Here is a 22,226-nt window from a genome sequence, read left to right as displayed (position 1 = left end):
GTTGAAAACAATGAAAAAATGATATCTTAATTTTATGAATGCACTAAGTAGGTAAAGACTGAAAGCCTTTCAGATTAGATGAAACTGTATACAATGGTTGAATTAATAAATATATTGACATCTGCCTTCATATCTATATTATTCCTCCCACTGTTCCTTGTTCTTATTTTGAAAGGTATCTTAATATCTTTGTAGTACTCAGTCAAAAATGGAAAAATAGGCTCGGGAAACATAGTCTTGTAAGCTAGATTAAGAAATCACTACCTACTGTACTGAGCCTGTACACAGGTCTACAAATATAGATATCACTGTTCCCCCAGATTACTTAGCTCATGGAGAAATCATTTGCTTTGTGCTTTTGTTCTAATGAGGTTTTCTTCATGCAGTCTTTTGACCTCTCTGTAGTGCAGTAAGATAAGTATATGAATACCATATTCACAGGTAGTCTTGTCTGCTGGTCTGTCTTTGTCTGTTAACTTCTTTAGCCCAAGGTGACGTTCCTTCACTAAAACCTATCATTTGCATATTGATTTTCATCATACCTACCTGTTTTTCCAAATTCCCAAAGAACTGGTCTACTCAGTTATGTATCTTAGTAAAATATTAAATGAGAAATATCAGCTATCAATTTGTACTATCTACTTGTATCATTTTCTGATATATCAGCTTGTTTGTGGTTGTTTTTATTTGGTTAAGCATTTACAAAATTTCATCTCAACAGTTTTCCTTTTTTACTTCCACTGTGTGTTTGTCTGAATGAGGCAGTCAGGAAAACCCTGAGAACCTTGTGCCAGACAAATAAGGCTTACTCTTTTTTTGCTATAGAGTTCTTTTAGATTCCTTGTTCTTTCGTTATTATAATGGCATATATATATATATATATATATATATACTTCTTGCTGTGATGAGTGTTTCATCACACAAGGAGTTTTGGGGGAACTATTTTTAAATCAAGTGCCTTTGATTTACTTTAAAAATTGCTCATTTTTATGCATTATGTAATCTTCACTTAAATTTCATTCAAATGGGGGAAAGAATACTTAAAACATATTGTTAAATATTTAATAATCATTTTAATGAAATGCCACAAAAATTAAGTACAAGTAATACAATTTCATATTTTAACTCATTTGTAATTGAAGTTTAATTATTCTTAATGACAAATCAAGATGTTAAATATATTATTTATAGTAAGGATGGCAAAAGAAATGATCTTGCTCAAAAACTTAGCAAAAGGGCAAATGTTTTAAGAGAGAATATTTTAAATTAGTGGAATTCTGATATACAAACTGAAATTGAATAATCTCCACAAAGTTCAGAAATATGCTAGTTCTCAAATTGCAGTTCTGACCTTGCCACTCATAGCAATATTTTTCTACAGGCTTTCTTCCTCTAATTTCTTTGTTGTTTATTTGAAGGTGTTACAGAAAAGCCTCCATATGGCTCTGTAGAACTCACTTTCCTTAACTGCTACGAGGGGTAGATGTGTTTGTTGAGATGTGATTGCCTTTGTAGGGTTTCAAAACTAATCACTTAATCTCACTGTCCTTTTCATGGTGTTATGTACCGGACAAGCCTAGGTTTGCTATTCATTCCGTGGTAGCAGAGAGTGCGGTTTTCTTTCAGTTCTGAGTTACTGCATGTAGGTCATATTTCCATGAATGTAGCAAATCCTCTTCTAGTGAGGTTCTACAATACAGCTTCATCTTATGCAAAAACTTTATGTACTATACTGTAAAGACTGAACAGTTTTGGCAAAAAGAGTCCAAGTGTTGTATATGATTCCTTATGGGAGTAGCTTGGAACATCAAAGCTTTAGAAACTGTTAAGGTGTGATTAGAGTTGTCAGGTGTTTGCTGATAGCATTGAATTCTATTTGCATGTCTGCTGGTCATAACTGTATTGGAAGTGATCTTTTATGCTCTTATCTAGATATTATGGGAAAAAAAGGGGGGAATATTTCAAAGGGGAAAACATGCAGGGTATATGTTAATATTAGTCATTCAAATACTTCACTGTGAATTGCTGTAAGGGAAAAGCTGCCTGCCCTAGAATGCATGATAAGCAAATAATTCAAAATCTGATGTGAAGTAGTTTTTTTCATTCATTCTTTGAGTTGCTGGAGACTGACTTTAACTTCTTCCTTTTTGCCTAAGTGATGTTTTACCATCCCTTTTTAGCTTCACACTTACATGTTTGGGTTAAATGATAAGCTTTATGGGAGGGAAAAAATATATCTGCAATAATGAAATGCTTTGGAATGTACTTCATTCAGTTATAAATCCAGCTTTTAGAATATCACAACGCAATATTGCCGATACTGTGAATGTGGTGATGAGAACGTTCGTGTTACAAGCAGGATATTCATAATGCTAATAGAAATTTGCTTACTTATTCTGGTTTTCAATTCCTTCAGTTTAAGGAAATTTAATTATTTGAATCTGTTGTACTGAGAATGGCTGGAAACTATGAGTTAAGCACTGTGACCTTAGGGGAGTTGCTTAAATATTCAACCAGAAGTGAGTTGAGCAGGAAATAAAAAGGAGTCATAGTAGGAAGGCATTTGGGTGATAATGGATAGTTCAGAGTACCTAGAGTAGAATATTCTCTATTTACTCAGAGAAACAGGTGGTAAAGATAAATCCTTAAATCTTCATGTACTTGAGGTTGCCCTGTTGAACAAAGAAGGATTTTCTAATGATATTGAAACATACAGAAATGCACAAAGGCCTTGGAAAGCTGTTACCTAACGTGGCTCGGAAAAGCTGAAAATCTAGTCCAGCAGCACATGTCATAGCTTTGCTGGTCCTGATAAATAATCCGTGATAGGATATCTCCTTGATAGGAGATGAGTGGTATAGAGGGCCTGATGATACAGAATTAATTGTTTCAAAAATTAAGGAGAAAGTGGTGGGTGCTGTTTGAGTCAAGCACTTCCCGTAGTGTTACCTCAGAATTCTATAAAGGGAGGTTAGCTTTAGGGAAATTTTTTTTCCCCTGTCCCCAGGCTTTTAGAAATAGGACCTGCATGTAGTGATTATCAGAAGTTTTCTAATATACTTATCTGTTGATATGGTGCTTTCCACATGCTTTCACTATTAGCGCATATTAAAGAACATCACTTTATTATAGACTCACAGGAGCCAATGGAGTTTAAAAAAAAAAAAATTATCACTAAATCTAATTTACTAAGTCATGGCAGTTGGACAGTCTGATAGATTTTCTGCTAATGCTTAATCTTATTACAACTTCCTTTAGGCTTTTGATGTAAATGACATTTCCAAGTGCTGATTCAGTTCAAGTCCATTATCTTGCCTTGGATTCCTGCCCTTTTAGAGTATTTTTGCAGATTATTGGAAATGGAAAAGATGAAAATTCAGTCTAACTACTTTTTTATATGAGTTGGATCACCGAGGTTCATCTTCCCTGGCTGTGTTCACCTTAATGTTCTAACATGAGGAAAATGTTTTTTCTCGACTTATAAGTGATGAGTGTTGGGTCCTGAAGCATGAGATTGGTTAACCTTTCCTTATGATGAATGATGTGACAGAAGCCCGGAGTAAATTTCAAGTGCTGCAGAACTGTAACATTGATTCTGTTGCAAAAGTGGAAGTGGAACTTCTCTTTCCACGCTGTGGGGCTGCATGGCTGAGAAGATTCTGTCCCAGTCATAAAAAATGAGCTAGTCCAAGGATAGATAATCATCTTGAAGAAGAATGCACATACTTGCAGACATGCATGTGCCTGTGTACATGCATATGCATATCAGGAAATCTACACTCGTGCATTTTTCTCTTTATGTCATATGTTCATATGTATCTCAGGTTTCCAGAGCATCATGCTTGGGATTTGTTTTATGATGTCTCGTTTTACAAATCTGGAGATAATAGTTGTCACAAATGTTAATTTTTAAAGAAAAATAATTGTTTAAAAGTTAAATTTGGCAGATGAGAATCCATCTTTTTGAAAATACCAAGTGCTTCTTACAATCAATACATCATGTTTTATATAACACTTGCCATATTTGAGTCATGTGTAATGACACTGGTATTCTTGCCGTAAATATTCTCTCTGTAGATGTTTTTTTGTCCCCTCATAAACCTATATGTGAATTAAATGGTGAAGAGAATATTTATTACATACAGAGCTTTTCTGAAGAAGTAGTAGTTTTTGCTGTTTCGTTCATATACTCATGTTTCATATACTCATATATTCATGTTTCAAACAGTTCTGAAAGAGCATGTTAGGACTGATGAGGAAGATACTGATGAGGAGGGTTTTTATTTGTATTTTTTCTAGCTACAACTTGGAACAGGTAGGANAACATCTTAACAGAGGAATTATTTACGGCAAGAATACCAGTGTCATTACACATGACTCAAATATGGCAAGTGTTATATAAAACATGATGTATTGATTGTAAGAAGCACTTGGTATTTTCAAAAAGATGGATTCTCATCTGCCAAATTTAAACTTTTAAAACAATTATTTTTTTAAAAATTACATTTGTGACAAAACTACTTATCTCCCTAGATTTGTAACGAGACTCATAAAAAAATCCGGAAGCCATGATTGCTCTGGAGAAACCTAGGATAACATATAGGAACATATTGACATAAAGAGAAAATGCAGCGAGTGTAGATTTCCTGATATGCATATGCATGTACACAGGCACATGCATGTCTGCAAGTATGTGCATTCTTCTTCAAGATGATTATCTATCCTTGGACTAGCTCATTTTTTATGACTGGACAGTAGAGCACTTCTATCAGCGCATGCAGCCTCTCGAACCATGGTCCTTGTGCGACAGAGAGCGTCGTCGCCGACTTCCTCCTACTGTATCGCATACCGATATCCATATTGACGAGTCTGCAGGCATGAAATTTACTGCCGAGGCTTACTGTACGCTATGCCATCTTCATTCATATAGCGTGAAAGTCTTAGAGCACCATCTCATTAAGCCTTCACAGGTACTTTGTCCCCTCATAAACCTATATGTGAATTAAATGGTGAAGAGAATATTTATTACATACAGAGCTTTTCTGAAGAAGTAGTAGTTTTTGCTGTTTCGTTCATATATTCATGTTTCAAACAGTTCTGAAAGAGCATGTTAGGACTGATGAGGAAGATACTGATGAGGAGGGTTTTTATTTGTATTTTTTCTAGCTACAACTTGGAACAGGTAGGACTTTTTTAAATTGGAAAAAATAGAAAATAAAAACAGAAAAAACAACACAACTTAGAATAAGGAGCAGTACAGTCTTGTAGCTGCAGCATTTTTTTATGACTATGAAAAAGGTTTAAAAAAACCTGAAGCAAAGCAAAGGATTTTCTTTAGGCATGTTGTGCAAAAGCTGCAACACTTTCAGGATGTCATCATTTTACATTATAACTTTGCTGAAGAAAACCAGCTGGTGTAGTTAAGTCTCTTATTGGAAATTTTAGTCTGATTCATTACTGTGATTTGTGGTTGTACACAGAAACACTTAATCATTCTTATGCTCCAAGCTCTGTTGAATCTACAGAAGGTATTCTGTTTCTTGGCATAATTTGAGTTGCCAGTCTGCCAGCTTGGCAGTGTTTCAAGCTTGTTGCGTTATCTGTGTTTGTTTGCTCAGGAAGTGATGCTGTACTTAGGTTAAATTTACAGTAATTCTTTTGTAATGGGTTAATGAGCAACAGTACTTCATTCACACTGCTCATGCTCACATTACGTGGCTTTGATTAGTTCAGTAATTGTGCAGCTCTGCCACTGTGATCATACCTACACTCTACAAAGTACTACAAAGGAAATTTTCTTACCTGTAGTTTAATTAAACTTGCTGAAAAAATAATTTGGATTTTATCTTCTTTAAAAAAAAAAACAAACAGAGATGAAAATATTTGTATTTTGGAGATTTTTCTGTGTTCCATCATTTAATTCATTAAAGGAAAAAAAGCTGCTTGGTTGCTGTCTACTTCATTGTTTTGGAACAGAAAATGATGCTCTAACACTGTGCATGACGTTTTGCATATGTTGTGAGGGACTTGTATTTCTTCCATTGATTTTGATGGGACTTAAGGATACACAGAGAAAAACAGAACCTTCTAGTGTTATTCTCTGTTTATGAGTAACTTCTCTTACCATGAACAAAAGAAATGGCTTGGAGATTTCAAGAATGTACGTTGCCTTACCTATATTTACCACAATAGCATTACTGTTTGTTATGGTTGCTACTCAGCCATAAGGTATTTATGACTTCTTCAGCTAAACTTCTAAATTCAAAAATTGTGCTTAAGGACAAACAAAACAGTTCACTAGAAATGTAAAATAAAATATGTTTTGTGGGAGATCAAAGGAACTTAAAAGAATGGAGATGTAGACAGAACTTATTTTCTTTACTCGTAGAACACCACTTTCTCAGAACATTCTTCCCTTTCAAAATCTGTGATATGAATGAAGCATGGCTTGGAAATACAGTCCAAGTTGAAAAAAATGCTAGTATCTAGACTTGTAGATAGACGAGTATCTGTTTCTGCTATTGTAACATAAACCTTTATTATTGCGATATCATCTTTTAAAAGATGGTTTTGTTTCTTCCTGAATTTGACCCCTGGGCATTCTTCTAGTTTTCCGCAATGTTTTTATCTCATTGAAAATTACTCTCCTTTGTTTTTATTTAATACTGTGTCCTTTCCTTTAACAGTAATTTGCTTTCACATATAGCACGGATTAATGTTCATGCACTCACACATACCTGAGGTAAGATCTGGTATAAAATACTTTATGGAGCCCAGTAGAATGTGTATTGTCCTGTAGGTACCACTTTACTGAACTAACTTGATGATACTAGAGAAGGGAGAAAGCAAAAAAGAACAATGACTGAAGATGCATTCATGCACTAATGCAATAAAAATAAAATAGAAATCTTAGCTTTCTTAACAATAGAAGTGGCTACCAACTTACTTCATAGAAAGTTCTTTTTTCTAAGACGTAGTAAGGAATATGATGCCAACATATATAAGTGAATCTCTGTCATCTTAAACAGAATGTGAGACAACATTGCAGTAGTTTATGACACTTATTTTGGCAGTCATAGTGACAATTAACTTCTCTTTCATATTCTTTTATCTGTATGTGTGAATTAGCAGACAAGAAAATGTTGCACTTCTAATCCATTTCATTTTCTCACCTCAAGCAGCAGCATGTTTAAAAAATACCTTCATATATAGATACCCATGGAAGGAAAAGGACATTATGATGTTATCAGACACCATTTGTAAATTTCAAAATACCCTACTGGCATTAAGATGATAGTAAGTTGAGAAAAGAGGGGTTGGTATGCGACTCTCCCATCCATCCAGCAAGTACTTGAAAGATTGCAATGTAGTAAGCTGACAATTAGCTAGATCATCTTGGGGAATTCTGCTTTTCATAGAAATGTCATAGCTGTTAATGAGTGCCAGAATATAGAAGTTCAGTTTTTGTGAAGCTCTGATGTGCAGACGTACATTGTACTTGTAGAAACTTGTGAACTGTAAAATAGTTTTTCGTTGCATCTTGCAGTCATTCTTTAACATCTTGTTAACAGCATCATCTGAAAATATCATAGACGTTGGCACAAATGAGTTAATCTAATCATGCTAGCAAAACCAGTTCAAATTGATTTTGTTTTCATTTAAATACCATAGAGGTACTGATATCTGTAACCCTGAGGGCCATCACATAAGGCATTCCCTCTCTGAGTGTATGCCGTATCTTGTAATTTATAACTATAGGCTTGATATTTTGATATTTTTGAAATTATTTTAGGAAAATGAAACATTTTGGCAGTAGAATTCAGTACAAGTAATGCTTTTGCAGGAATTACCAAGACAGCTGGTTCATTTCAAGCTCTATTGCACCTCAGCACCAGGCAGCAAATAATATATGTATAGAGGCTTAGTTCTGTTTACTACATGATTTTTTTGTTCAGCAGAATTACTTTTGATTTAAACTAGAATGATAGTAGAATCAAGTTCAAAGGTGTTTAATTAGAACAGGTGTCTGTGATAGGTAGAATTATTTAACAGAGTATTTGTAATATAACAGGTTAATCTAAAAAAACTTTACTGCTGCTTAAGCGAAACAGGTCTGATATTTCTTGGGGTGGGAGATCAAGTAATTAAAACAGCTAGGTGAAGTAGTAGAGTTGTCAAGTAGTGGGAGCAACATCAGCCTGGCAGTGGAACACAGTGATTAATGGAGTTAAGTACCATAAAATTAGAACCAAAGAATGGTTAGGAGGGAAAAAAAAAAAAAAAAAAAGAAAAGTTGCTTTTTTACTCCTCTACTCCTCACAGACATAATGGAACCGCTAAAAACAGTCTAGAGAGTGAGGTGCTTCCTAAGGTGTCTCCTTGCATTTTGCAATTTGCTCAAAATGGTAGTTACATACACATCATACAAAAATCACAGAAATGCAGAATTGTAGGGGTTGGAAAATAAGCTACTGAGCTTAAAATTAACACCGCTGCTGTAGGTGGTGTTAAAAAAGGCATTTCACAAAAGTTTTACCCTCTAAAAATCGATTATTGTCTTTTCTCTATGTCTCAGTCGATGTGAGAAAAGACATGACAATTGCATAAATATCATCAGTATAAATTAACAAGAGAGGAGACAAACAACTGTAGAGAATGCAATGGAAATACATTTTAAATTCAGGTCTCAGAGACTCTAATGGAACGTGCTGATTTTTGGATGCTTCCAAAAGTCAATTTGTGCTTTCCTCATTTTCTGTTGAAGTGCTGAAGTTAAAGCTGATATGATTAAAACCAATAAAAACACATCAGAATGTACAGATGCAGGAAAACATCCAAAGATAAGATGTGCAGTGAATCAGTTTGCTAGTCAAACTATTAAAATATGTTCTGTATTATCTTCATTGAGAAAGGAAAAATAGGAAAGGCAACTGAGGAATTTTTTGGTGGCTTCTGGCAACAGAACAGAAGCAGAAGGCTCAAACAGAGTGCATCTATTAGTAACAGACATTATATATTTGTCTTCATTTATTTTCCAGTTTAGTGACATGTTTTTGTTAGTTAAACATTGAATGTGATAGAAAATAGTAAGCTTCTACTTGATTATAAATCAGTGACCTGTCATTTATGCTGGGTATCCAGAGATAGTGTATTCTGCTCTTAATCTCAGAAATTGTCACTAGCTGTGCACTCATAAATCAAGGGCATGGAACTTGAGCAGATTTACAGTGTATGTGTGTCCATGTGTATGCATCTCAAAATACATGTTAATATAAACATTGACAAGTATGTTTCAAATTGTAAAGATAAGAAACATGCTGTATCAGACAGAGGTAAACTGCCACATTGGACAGTGCTGAAAAACTACTTAAGTTTGTAGCATGACACTGGGATCTGAAATGCTAATGCCAGGTACATCACTGGACAAGTTAAGGATTTATGAGTATTAGTAAAAACGAACAGTAATGATTTTGAGAGTTGTTGCAGTAATGTAGTCATGTTGAAATGACCCAGACAGTACCTGTTTGTTTCAGAGCTTCTATTTGACAGAATGCTGAATTTATGGAAGTGTAGGACTGGTGTAATGATCTTGTTATATATATCTAAATATTGCTTATGAACTATAGTCAGCCTTAGATTGGTTGTGACTTTAAAGACTGCTGGCTATTGGGGGAATTCAGTAATCTTGAATTAAGTATAAAGCAGTGCCATAAGAATATCCACAAATCAGGCAAAATATTGAGAATTGGGATTCAGTACAGAACTACAAGAATAGTTGAATGATTAAAAACACATCTTATCTTGAAAGGCAGGGAAGCATCATCTGTATTTATTTACCATGGAAAAGAGGTAGGTAGGCTTCGTAGTCACTGTTTGGATATTTATTTGGAGAGATACTTTCAGCAGGCTTGCCAAAGTAACATTAAAATTTAGCATAGGAATCTAAATTGGATAGTGTAAGGGTACCTTCCTTCAGCTTTTTAATATGTGCTTCCTTATATGTTTTGCAAAACCTTTCCTTGTTATAAAACAAGTGATGATGGAAATGATATCAGTTCAGTCAGATATGGAAGTAGTCTTCTGTAAATAGTGTCATATCTTTTTTCTGTACTTGCTTTGAACAAGACATGCTGTCAGTTCTATCAATACATTTTTATACGCAATGTGATGCATGTATACTTTAATCATGAAATCTGAATTAAATAGTGCCACATGATTGTTTTTCTAGCTAGTAGTTCAATAGGTATTCAATGTAAGTTTTCTTCCAGACAGATGTAAATGTATGTAGTTCAAATACTGCATGAACAACACGTGCTGATACCAGCAAAACTAGAAGAAATGTCTGATGTGTAATTGTACTCGCTTATGTACGTTGTGCTGAAACTAATAAGGTTAGATTTTAATGTGTTAAAAATTTTAAATTTTGTAATTGAAAAGAACACAACTTCACACGATCTTATTTAACTGTCACATTTGTGTCTCATTCCCGTACCTAGAACTCATAGTATTGTGGGAAGGTATGACTAACAATGCTGACATGTAATGGCTGTTATTCCTGAACTATATTTCCTCTTATAAAAATGAAAATTAAAACAGCAACAATAAAAGCCACCACACTTAGACTATTTATCTACATATACCGCAGTCTACTTCAAGCTGGAAAATATTAGTCCAACTTTCTAGAGAGCTCTAGTACTTTTAAGTATCCTGGGTTGTGCCAGAATATATTTGGTTTCATCCTGTCCTGACAAATAAATTTGTATTTAATAAATTTAAGAGTACTCTAAACAGCTAGGACTGGTGTTGTAAAGCCATGAATAACAAAGATGAATTACTAAATCTAAAAGAAGGTTAGAATATTTGCATTGGAGTGTACCACTGTTCTGCATTTACTATTTTCTTTTCTCACTGACTACTCTGTCGGAATACCGTATAGCACTCAATACTTATTATTCTGTTGTTTTTTTTTTGTTTTGTTTTTTGTTTGTTTGTTTTGTTTTTGTTTTTTTTTTCCTTTCAAAACTGAGTTTTGTATAGATTTTGGATAAGATTATAGGATTTTTCTTATTCCAGGGGCTTAGATCAGTTCATTTTCCTCTCGGTAGATGCTTCTAAGCATTATTTTAACATTATTTTGAAATTTAAGTTAGCAATGTGATCAGTATGCTTTAGCATGCAATATATGATAAAAGCACATCAATATTTGTAGAGAGAGTGGAGAGCTTTTTAGTCTACTAATCGTTGGTATATGTGGGGAAAAAAGTAAGTTCCATAAAAATTGGTGAAGGCTCATAGGAATATCTTAATTTGTTGTAATATCTTATTAAGGTCACCTAATCAAATGAGATGTATGTGACATACTTGCATGTTAACACTTGACAAACTGATTAGTTTAGTTTAATTGAGTCTTTAAAAAAAAAAAAAAAGCAGATGTTTTTAAAGAAAATGAACGGACAGAGAAAAAATGAAAAGTGGTCAAGCTGTGCATTATTTGTACTCATGAACTACATCAATCACAATGCAGAAGTAATATTTCCTTATATTTTATCATTGCTATTCAGGTGGAAAAAAAAAAAAAAAGACGTTTTTCTGAAATTGATCACTATTTCAGATATTTTCTACTTATGAGCCTATCAAATGAGTTGAATATTAGTGAAGTATATGAAGTTTCCAAAAAACTTTTTGATACTCAAAAGCCTTAGGCTGCCTGCTATCTCTGTCTGCAAGGTTCTGGGTGTTAGGAGTGGACTGTGATGGTAAAGATTGGTTTTGCAGCAGTCAAAAAAAAGTTGTGCTGATAGGAACAATTCTGTGATATGCTGTGATCAAGGTCTACATTTAATACTGCTAATTTACCATCAAATGTCTTAACAATCTTTAGAAATCCTTCTCTAGTTGCTATAGAAATTTGGCATTCTGAACTGCAGTTGTAACATGTTAAGTCTAACACCAAAATAAATTGTTACTTGCTGGCAGTGAACAGTTTTCATAATGAAAGTCAATGAGAAAATTATTTCATCTGCTCTTTAAAACTTAGTGTCCATGCAACTGTTACATATTCAATATGTGATGTCTTTGTTCAATGAGAACTCTTTGACTGTTGTACTGTAGAAGTGGTGTGATAAGAAATTTGTATGTGATCACAGAATGGCTTGAGTTAGAAATGACCTCAAAGGTCATTTGGTTCTAACACAGCTGCCATGGGCAGAGACACCTTCCATTAGCTCAGGTTGCTCAGGGTCCCTTCCAGCCCGGCCTTAATCACCTCCATGTGATTAATGCATGTGATGTCTGCAGCTTCTCTGGGCAATCTGTTGCAGTATCTGTTCTGAGTGAAGAATTTTCTCCCTGTGTCTAACCTTAGAATCTCATTTTAGTTTAAAAGTCTCTCCCTTTTCATATCATAGACTTTATCAGGGATTGTCTTTCCATCTTTCCTGTAGGCTCCACTGTAGGTACTTGGAAGGCAACAATGAGGTCTCTCCAGAGCCTTCTCTTGTTCAGACTGAACTACCTGAACTCTCTCATCTTCTCTTTGTAGGAAAGGTGCACTAGCCCTGTGTTAACTCTCACAGATCTCCTCTGGACCCACTCTAGCAGGTTCATTAACTTCTTGAGATTAGGGCCCCAGAGCTGAATGTAGAGTGGAATAGAGGCCCTGCTGGCCATGCTTTCTTTGATGTTATCATCTTGGAAATCAGGAAATCAGCTTATCTGCCAGCTTTTTTTGTGTATGTAATAGTCTTTGCTAAATAATGATCTGGGATAAGATTTACTGTTGTGGCCTCTAGATGGCAGAATGATTTGGACATACTGTCAATCCTACAATGTCAATTGGATGCCTGAATAGAAAATAGCTTTTAGAGAAATAAGATTCTTTACTGTAAAAAACAAAAACAAAAACAAAAAACAAACAACAACAAAAAACCTGATGTTTCATACAAAACAAAGTTAATAGACTTACAGAAAGGACTCTTTTGTTCCAAAAGTTTTACTTTTGCTGTTGTTTCCATTTTTGTAGTTTAAGGAATAGATTTATGTATTTGAGAATGGACTTGTACAGAGCTGTGGAGTTACGGTTAAATTCTGTAGTTCAATATGTTTAAATGGTAAGCTCTTTGCAAGCAGACTTTTTAGGATTGCAAGTTGCTGTAATGTAGTTGTGGTTCATACTTTGCTCAGTTATCGAGAATCTGCAGCAGTAGGTTTTTAATAACTAGTATTTTTTACTATCGTGTCATACATAACTGCAGTGTTCCATAGATGCAAATTGCTGCTTTCAGGAATTGAGGATCATTAAACCTGAGGAACTGGCTTTCAGAAAAACATTCTTTTTGTAGTTTAAATGTGTGTCCTGCGTATTTTATCACCTGAAGTGAGAAGTAAGATTATTGCTTTACATCCTCTCAACTGTGTGTGAAGTCTGTGTTTGGCATCAATACTGTTATTGCAGTACTTACGGTACTTAAGTGGGAAGTTGAAGGAAGTGAAGGATGTAACTAAACAACATCAAAAGAACTGCAAAAATATTTATATATTCTATATATTAACCAATACATAGTTTAACTGTTGACTAATGATGGTGTTTTATACAACGTAGAAGAATTTGTCACACAATTATCTTAATCCCTCAACAAGACTACATTCAGTTACTTTCTCTAGGTAATATCTGAACATCTTTTTTGTTTCTTTGATCTGTAACAACAACAAAAAATGTTAATCAGATCTTTTAAAAGAGTAGCTGCACCTGAGATGGGAGACTGGGAGATGTTAAACTCAGAGGAGCTACCATCTCTTACAATCGGGGAGAAATATTTAAAACTTTTTTTACAGAGGTCAGTTCTTCCTTCAGACTGCAATAGACTTCTCTCGTTAAGAACTAACTTTTTTAATGCAACATATACATGCAGCCTGCCACCTGAGAATTAGGGCCTTTGGTGAAAGCCTTTATTTATTTATTAGTCTCTAAGTCAGGTTTCTTTCTCTTTATTTTCACATTATTTGCTCATTACTTATGTTTCTGCTTTTCTCTTCATTTTGATATCTTAGTTGTTGAATGTAATATTTGTATATACATATCTCCTGAAAAATCTGACCATGTGACATGTCACTATAGTGGTGAACAGAAAAGTAGCATAACATGTAATGATTATGATTCAAATATTTTAATATTGTTTCTTCTTTGTAAATTGTATTTGAATGGAGTGGTAGAAAAATACATGCTAATCAGTTGGGGAGATTCTAAAAGATACTTCTTATTACTATCTGTAAATAGGATCTTTGTGTGCTTCAGTGTCTGAAAACATTTTTTTTTTTTCCACTAAAAAAGCCATGAAAAAAGGCTTCTAAGCTTCTGGTATATTGGTAGTTTACATAATCATGTGGAACACATTACTCCTAGAAATGAATGTGTTGTTTGACTTTAAAAAAAAAAAAAAAAAAAAAAAAAGGCAAGAAGATTGGTGCAAAATTCTTAATTCAGGTGTCTGTATATTAAAATTCCTTTCACTTCTTATGCAGCTACAGATAGGTTAAATAATGAAAACTCATTTCTGTGTTGCTGTGCATTCAATTATTTTCCATCTCATTACAATGCTGTAGTAGCTAACCTCAGACAGTCAAAGTGGTACAGATAGATAGAGGGCAAATTTCAGCAGTGTTACTTATAACTATTTTTTAAAAAATACTCATTAATTTTTTTAAAGCTTTTAATTTTCTTTATACGAGGGTTGCTCCAAAAGGAATGCCTCCTATTTCATTATATTGGCTCACGACACTAGAGGCAGATATTGGTGGCATGACAGTTAAAGTTAAGCTCTTCCATTACGTTTTGTTGCTGTGTGACAGATGGCATCTGATGTGAAAGTGTTTCTGAAGCAAAGGTGTATCACTGAATTCCTCCATGCAGAAAAAAAATGGCACCCATTGACGTTCATTGGCACTCAATAAATGCTGATGAAGATTAAACAGTGGATATGAGCACAGTGAGTGGTGTGTTTCAGCAGTGTGACAGTGATGTGAAAGACAAGCCATGTTCCAGACAGTCAAGCACAGCTGTGACACCATGAAATGAAGAGGAACTTGATCAGCTTGTCCACAAAAATATGCACATTATGATCAGGATACTGTGTACAGAGCTGTACATTGGCTTCAGTGCATTGTGAACAACGGTGGCAATGTTGGTATATTGCAGAGTTTGTGCCAAATGGGTCCCACGGATGTTGACACAGGAACAGAAAGAACACTGTGTGCAAGTTTGTTAGGACCTACTGAACCAGTACAAGGCTGAAGGTGATAGTTTCCTGGATCACATAATTATTAGTGATGAGATGTGGTGCCACTATTATGAGCTGGAGTCAAAATGGCAGTCCATGAAGTAGGAACATGTGAATTCCCCATTGATGAGAAGGTCCAAGATGCTGACATCAGCTGGTAAAGTGATGTGCACTGTCTTTTGGGATAGAAAAGGCAAGATCTTTCTGGATTTCCTGGAACACAGATAAAACATTAGCTCTGATCATTACATCAAGATGCTGGCTACACTGAAAGCTAGAACTTGCAGAGTCAGGATAGAGAAGACACAATAGCATCTGGCTCTATATCAGTCTAAAGACCACGGAGCACACTGCCAATCCTGGCTGGGCTGTCTGATCACACGCACTGGACAGTCCAGATTTGGCTCTTCAGACTTCTGTCCAGACCAGTGAAAGTTAGACTGAATAGGCAACGTTTTCCTGGCTGCGTTGCTGGTGCAGGTATTTATGAGCACAGTGTGCAGGCTCTTATTCGCTACTGGCAAAAATGCATAGCTAATTGTGTCGACTATGTTGAAAAATAGTGTTTTGTAGCTGTGAATTTGCTCTATCAAATAGTGATATTGTCCTTTTTCTATCTGTTGTAGTTTCCATGGATACAAATAGAGGGCATTACTTTTGGAGTGACTGACATAGATATTTAGAATAAAATAATGACTTATTTGCAAGAGTATGCAGAATAGTGCTGAAAGTAATGAAACTATATTACAAGGTATGAGGAAAACAGTGTTGGTAACACATTGATGTTTTAGTTGTTGCTGAGCACGTGCTGCACAGAGCTAAGGATATTTCAGGCAGTACAGGGTTGGAGGTACACAGAGAGCTGGGAGGGGACAGAACAACACCCGATCCAAACTGGACAAAGGGATATTCCATACCATATAGCATCATGTGGTATGATAAAACTGGGGGTGTTGTCTGGGACCACTGCTTCTGCATGGGACCACCATGGTCACCATCAGTTGGTGGGTGACAAGCAATTGTGTAGTGCAGCACTTATTTTCTATATTTTTTTATCTTCCTTTTATGTTCTGTGAAACTGTCTTTATCTTAGCCAGTGAGTTTTACTTGTTTCCCAGTTCTCTTCTTTGTCCCTCTGTGGGGAACGCATGAACATCTGTGTCATGCTGAGCTGCCTGCAACTCATCGCACCATATCATCTTGGTTTCTTTTGTCACACGAGAGAAACACTAAAAGCTGCAGTTTTCTTTTTAGATGCTTCCACATGAAAAAAGAATTTTGAAGGAAATCTGTCAACTCTTAACAAAAACAAATTAGATTTGGCAAAGCAAATGCTTTTTCTAATTATGTCAATCTGACACAGCCTGATTGTTTCTCCCAAAGGCCACAGCAAAACATAATCAAAGTCTCTAAATCAGAGTAATTCTAAGAATATCTAAGAAATTCAAATATAGCTATCAGAGGAAAATTGTAAGAGTTCCTTGAAATATTAGTTCTTTACTAAGCCAAATTTGTTTCTATCAGTCTGAATATGAAGACTTGTATATGAAGATTCTCAAACCTAGCTTTTGACTATCAAGTTCATTCAAGTGAATTGGACGCTAATGCATTTTATCTGTTGTTAAAAAAGTCAAGTAACAAAAGAGTTAGTAGCTTGCAGCTGAATATTCAGAGGTATTTTAAGCATTCTTGAAGTAGCTGGAGGTGTGATCACTGTATATACAGAAAGGTAAGTTTATGTATGCAAACAGGGACATAGGCTTCAGTAACTGAGCAGATTGCCTAATTATGTTTTAAGACATGCAGTATAAAAGCGTTGCTCAACTTGGTGTATGCAAATTAATGTAATCACAAGTGTTGCTGGTGAATTAAAACGCATAGATTGGATATAATCGTTCAGGTGTCAGCAGTGTCAGAGGGGACAGAACTTCTGTATTTAGTACTAGTTATGTTATTGCTAGAGAAATCCCCAAATGCTTTTTCAGGAAATCAAGAAGTACAAAACCTCTGAGTGGAAGAGATTGTTTTGTATATGGTTTGTTTTGACAACATACTGACATGGACAAGAAGTTTTTTAGTGACTGTAGTGGAATAGCAAAATTAAATGGCAGAATTTTAGTAACTGATTTGTTTACTGATTATTTTCCTCTTAACATTTTAAATATAAAAATGTATTACTTTAAACACACAGTTAAGTTTTAACTGAAATATTTTATGTTGTCATGAAGCTGTTTTTTGTATCCTTATATCATGGTCATGCAACAGTGCTTTATAATTCAGGACAATTTTTTATCATTATAGTCATTTCTTAGTTATTTCCACATAAGCAATTTGTATGTATGGTCATTGCCTAGTTGGGGGGAAAAAACCCACACAAAAGAAAACACATGTAAAAGCACTAACAAATGTTCAAAAGAAACAAACTTGATAGAATTAAATAAGGGAGAAATGAAATGTTAGGATATGTAAGTTTAAGTCAGTGCTAATGGATTTTATGAAGCGCATGTTTAAATACCATAACTGGTATTCAAAGTATTCTTACTGACTTTCCTTATTTCCTTGCCAGGACATCAACTGACAGTCTGGTAACTGAGCAGCTATAATATAGAATTGTTTTTCTTACTAAAGCTTCTGAACATATGTCTTTCTAAGCGTTTGCATGACTCAGAATCTCTGGACCAATATGATGTATTGTTTATTTATCATTAAATCATTTATCCTGAGTTTGGAAAACAGGAATACTTCTGTTTTGTAGAAAAGTTATGCTAGTTACATGGAAACACGGATCTTGAGAGTGATTTGCTGAAGGTCTCAGGGGAACTGTTTGTAGAAGAGGAAACTTGACTTTCCAGCCTTGAATGAATGGCCTGGTATAGCTTGCATTTAAAAGCTCAAGTCTGAGGCTGATTGAGAGGTGATCTTTCTGACTGTGGTGTTCTCACCACTCCGGTTGTCTTCACAGACCTGTGATTTGTTTTCTCTGCTTGTTCCAGTGTCCAGCACTGTTGTGATCCTTTCTGAGATATCATAATTATTCCTTTAGATGATTTTAATCATCCCTTTTCCTCAGTTTGGGCATGCCTTTCTCCCACCCCATTCCCGTCTTTCCACTGAAGGTATAGATATAATAGTGAGGACACATATGCTAAAAATTTGCAATCTCTACCAGTCTTGAGAAACTGTACATAACAGCAGCCTCTGTGTAGCTCAGGAGTCCTGCTTCTAATTTCTGTTGTCTATATGAAAATTCTTTCTGTTGATGTCTGGAATTTTTGCAATTGATTTATGCTGTGTTTTACTGTGTTTCTGTGTTTTGCTGTTCATCCGTGACTCAGTTGAACAGAAATTACAATAGGTTTATAACTGTGACTCCCTAATCCTGCCAGTAATCTCAGGCTTCTGAGACATTTTTGGAAATTTGTAATTTATTTCATTAGGCTGGAGCTCACATGGATCCATGGAAAAAGTCAAGTGAGAGGAGCCACGGTAATAAGAGATTATTGCCACATATTATATGACCAAAACTACTGCTCACCTGTACCTTTCTGTAATTGAAATGAAATGGTGTGTATTTAGCCTTCAAAAAATGCAATCTAGCAGAAAGAATTTGTAGTAATTATTAATTAGTGATAAGTCTTTGAGTTCTCTCCTTTTCTTGTACTTTCCATACAGATATTTTACCACTCATTATGCTATATGTAATTGAATCAGCTTGGAATATAGTCACTTCATCATCTGAATGTAAACATGTATATGTAAATTACATGATCTTTTTCTTCTTAGAGACTATGTTTACTGACATAATTAGGGATAGAATAAAAATGTGAACATTCCCAATAAATAACAATTTGTTTTAGATCATCACCAGTTTATCATCATGCATGTACTTTCTTATATCTTATATATCTTATATATCTTAAATATTTTATATTTACTCTGCACATCATAAAAACAGAGGACAAGTTGTATTTTTTCTCAATTCATTTCTTTTTATTACTCTTGACAAGTTCTTCTCAAGAGATAGTTTATGACTAATTAGCGGAACAATTGTTGATGATCTGTAGGTGAACTAAACTAAAAGAGTTCTGCTCCATTAAAGATTGAATTTTTTGAGAGTGAACATTTAACTGCTTTCTTGTATCCTGGTATTACTGAGTTTTAAGCACAAGCATTTTTAGAATTTTGACTAAGATACCAAGCAGGAAACACAGAGAAAATAATTATTCTATTTTCTTATTTATATAGAAACCATTAGTATATAAAGCATATTGTGGGTCAGTATACAAATTAGGCAGCTTTCACAAAACAACTGCTTCAGGATAGAGTGGTTATTTTATGCTTTCACAGGTGCAAAAAGCATATGGAAACATCATGAAACAACAATTAATTCAGAGAAACCAGAAGAAAACATTGTTCTGTGGCCATATGATACAAGCTACTAAAGGCTAGGAGAACATTTTGAAGAAGTGTCAGAACTTTGTTCGTATTTCAGTCTTTAATCTCACCAGTGTAGCTTTTTGTCTGTGTTAAAATCTGGTTTTGTGTGTTTGCATATGGGTGGATGCATCCATGCAAGCACATATATATACAGACACGTGCATTTCGAATCTGTGTTCCAGCAAGCTGCCTCTATTGACTGATGAACTCTACACTTGGTGGTAGAGTCTAAATTTTGAGAAATGCAGTCTGTGAAAGACAGCTGTCAAAGTAAGCTAAGAAGTGCAATAAAAGAACCACGTACCTGTTTCTATTCTTACAGTAACATTTAATAATATTTTAATTTTAGCTTTTAAAACTCTAGATATAACAATAGCTCTCTTCATACTATTTAATAAGAAAAAAAATATACAAATGCAACACAAGTCAGGTATCTTTCACTAATCAGTAAATGTAACAATCATAAAAGCACCATCTTAATTACCTCTTTCTAGGAAGATATCTTAGAAATTACATGCCAGTATCAAGTGTAGCTACAGTGAGTATGGTATGATAGCAAACAAGCATGTAGCAAAGAGTAAAAACTGCCAGCACTTTACTTAATGGCTGAAATAATGTGTGGCTTACTATTTGTAAAGGCTCATTAAAATACCCTGATTATGTTCGATTTTTACTACTGCTTATCGGAATTACATACTTTTTGTTTACTTACAGTATGAAAGAGGCTGGTTTAGGCCATAAACAGTGGAGGGGTGGTCCCATTTCATCAAACTGCAAGCAGTGTCCAGTAGTTTATACCAATCCTGTTTGTGGATCAGATGGTCACACATATTCTTCTCAGGTAAGAATTAAATACAGAACTGAATTATACTTTCAATGTTCACTTCCATTCCAGCTCTTGGAAAGTAAAATACTGTGTAGTTACACAAATCTACATTTATTTATTTTAACTGAAATATATTCCCAACTACAACCTACAGCAACACTAGCATGTCTTAAGACAAAAAATCAGAATGGCGCCAAATCCCAAACAGCACAGAACAGCAGTACCAAAAGAAGCACAGTGCAGCAGTGCTCAGCAATGTAGCAGAGCTCCACTGAAATGTGTTTGCTACAGATACCAAGGCATGTTTTTAAAGAGGAAGAATAGTCTTGTGTGTCCTCAGTCTGGGATCAGGTAAACCTAATAAACCAAATATTCCTGTTGACCCTTGACAGGATGCTTCAAATTCCAAGCCCAAAGGCATGGAAGTAAAATATTCAGAGGAAAAAGTAGTAGCAATTAAAATAATTGTTGGTTATCATCACTTCTTGCATCAGTACTTCACATATTTTAAGAATTTTCTGTCATGCTTATTTGAAGACAATAATAATTAAAGAATGCTGCTGTCAGTCTACCTAGTTTTTTTTTTTGTAGAGAAAAAATTTTGGTCACACAGTGTCATGGGTTAAGCGAAAATGTAAAACCATGACACATAAAAGTCCAAAAAACCATGAGCCTGCTTTTGTACAGTGCTCAGTTCAAACTTGCAGATGTTGCTGGGAAAATGGGATACTTGAAAATGCTGAAAACAGATAGATTGTTTTAGCATCTTCCTTAAAAGATTCAGTAGAAGAAAAAAAAATAATCAGACTATAACTCGTATTTTCTCCACCTGGACAACTCTTGTGCTTTTATTCTGAACTTTGTATTAGAAAATCTTGTTCTTAAAAAGACACAGTGCTTAGAGAACAGTGCACATGAATCTTAATTTTAACTAAAAATTCTAACTTTCAATGCCAGGTATCTGAAGCCCAGTGAATTTTGGACACCTTCTCTGGCTTAGCAGACATTTTCCAGAGACAATATGAATTAGAGGTTACTTTATGTATTTGAAAATGTTCTTTTTTTAATTCACAGTGATTTCCTGTGTTTTGTCAAGAGCTTGAAATGTACTTGCATCTTGCAGCTAGACATCAGATTATATTTCTACCATTTCTTTTGCTAAATCATGTGGAGTGCCAAGTCTAACATTTACATAACTATAAAAAACAAGGCAGTCCCTGTGATTTTGTAATTTAAGTACATAAGATAAGTAATTTGGGATAAATAATATTGAATTGTAAGTATAATTTTATTTTTTTTTAAAGTATTGTCAACTTTATCAGTCTCTCCATAATATCCTTATAATAAAAGCATCACGGCTGTTTTTCATGTTTATTTTGTAGTTTTGTATATTATAAATTTTCTGTCTCACAGAGACCCTGGAGGAAATGTTGCTGTCTTTGAGGAGAACACAAGACAAGAATGAAAGCAGGCTTTAGTTATCATAATGTTGTGGGTTTCCTTGTCCTTGCCTTTGGGAGCTGGCATGTTGTCTGGAGGAAGGAACAAAGCAATTCTTTTTGTAACCTTTCTTTGACCACTGTGCTGAGGCACAAGCAGTTGCTGCTTGCAAAAAGGAGTGTTTTCTCACAAATTAAGCTGAAACTGTAAAAATATTTTTAAAAATCTAAAGATCAGTCACATAAAGT

General features: G+C 34.7%; 1 protein-coding gene across 3 annotated transcripts in view; it reads left to right on the top strand.

The window, feature by feature from the left end:
- The window catches only part of SPOCK3 (SPARC (osteonectin), cwcv and kazal like domains proteoglycan 3), a 135,654-nt gene that overhangs the window by 62,308 nt on the left and 51,120 nt on the right, over positions 1 to 22,226 (top strand). For 2 of the 3 annotated variants that reach the window (XM_015860982.2, XM_015860981.1), the window contains one exon: positions 20,427 to 20,553. The exons of the other annotated variant lie outside the window; for it this stretch is intronic. In XM_015860982.2, the coding sequence (XP_015716468.1) occupies positions 20,427 to 20,553 (127 nt within the window). The remainder of the gene's footprint in view (positions 1 to 20,426; positions 20,554 to 22,226) is intronic. 3 annotated transcript variants of the gene reach the window in all.

The sequence above is a fragment of the Coturnix japonica genome, chromosome 4 (assembly GCF_001577835.2).
Source record: "Coturnix japonica isolate 7356 chromosome 4, Coturnix japonica 2.1, whole genome shotgun sequence".
Lineage (NCBI taxonomy): Eukaryota > Metazoa > Chordata > Aves > Galliformes > Phasianidae > Coturnix > Coturnix japonica.
The sequence above is the reverse complement of the archived record's forward strand: the minus strand, read 5'-3'. Positions and strand labels throughout refer to the sequence as shown.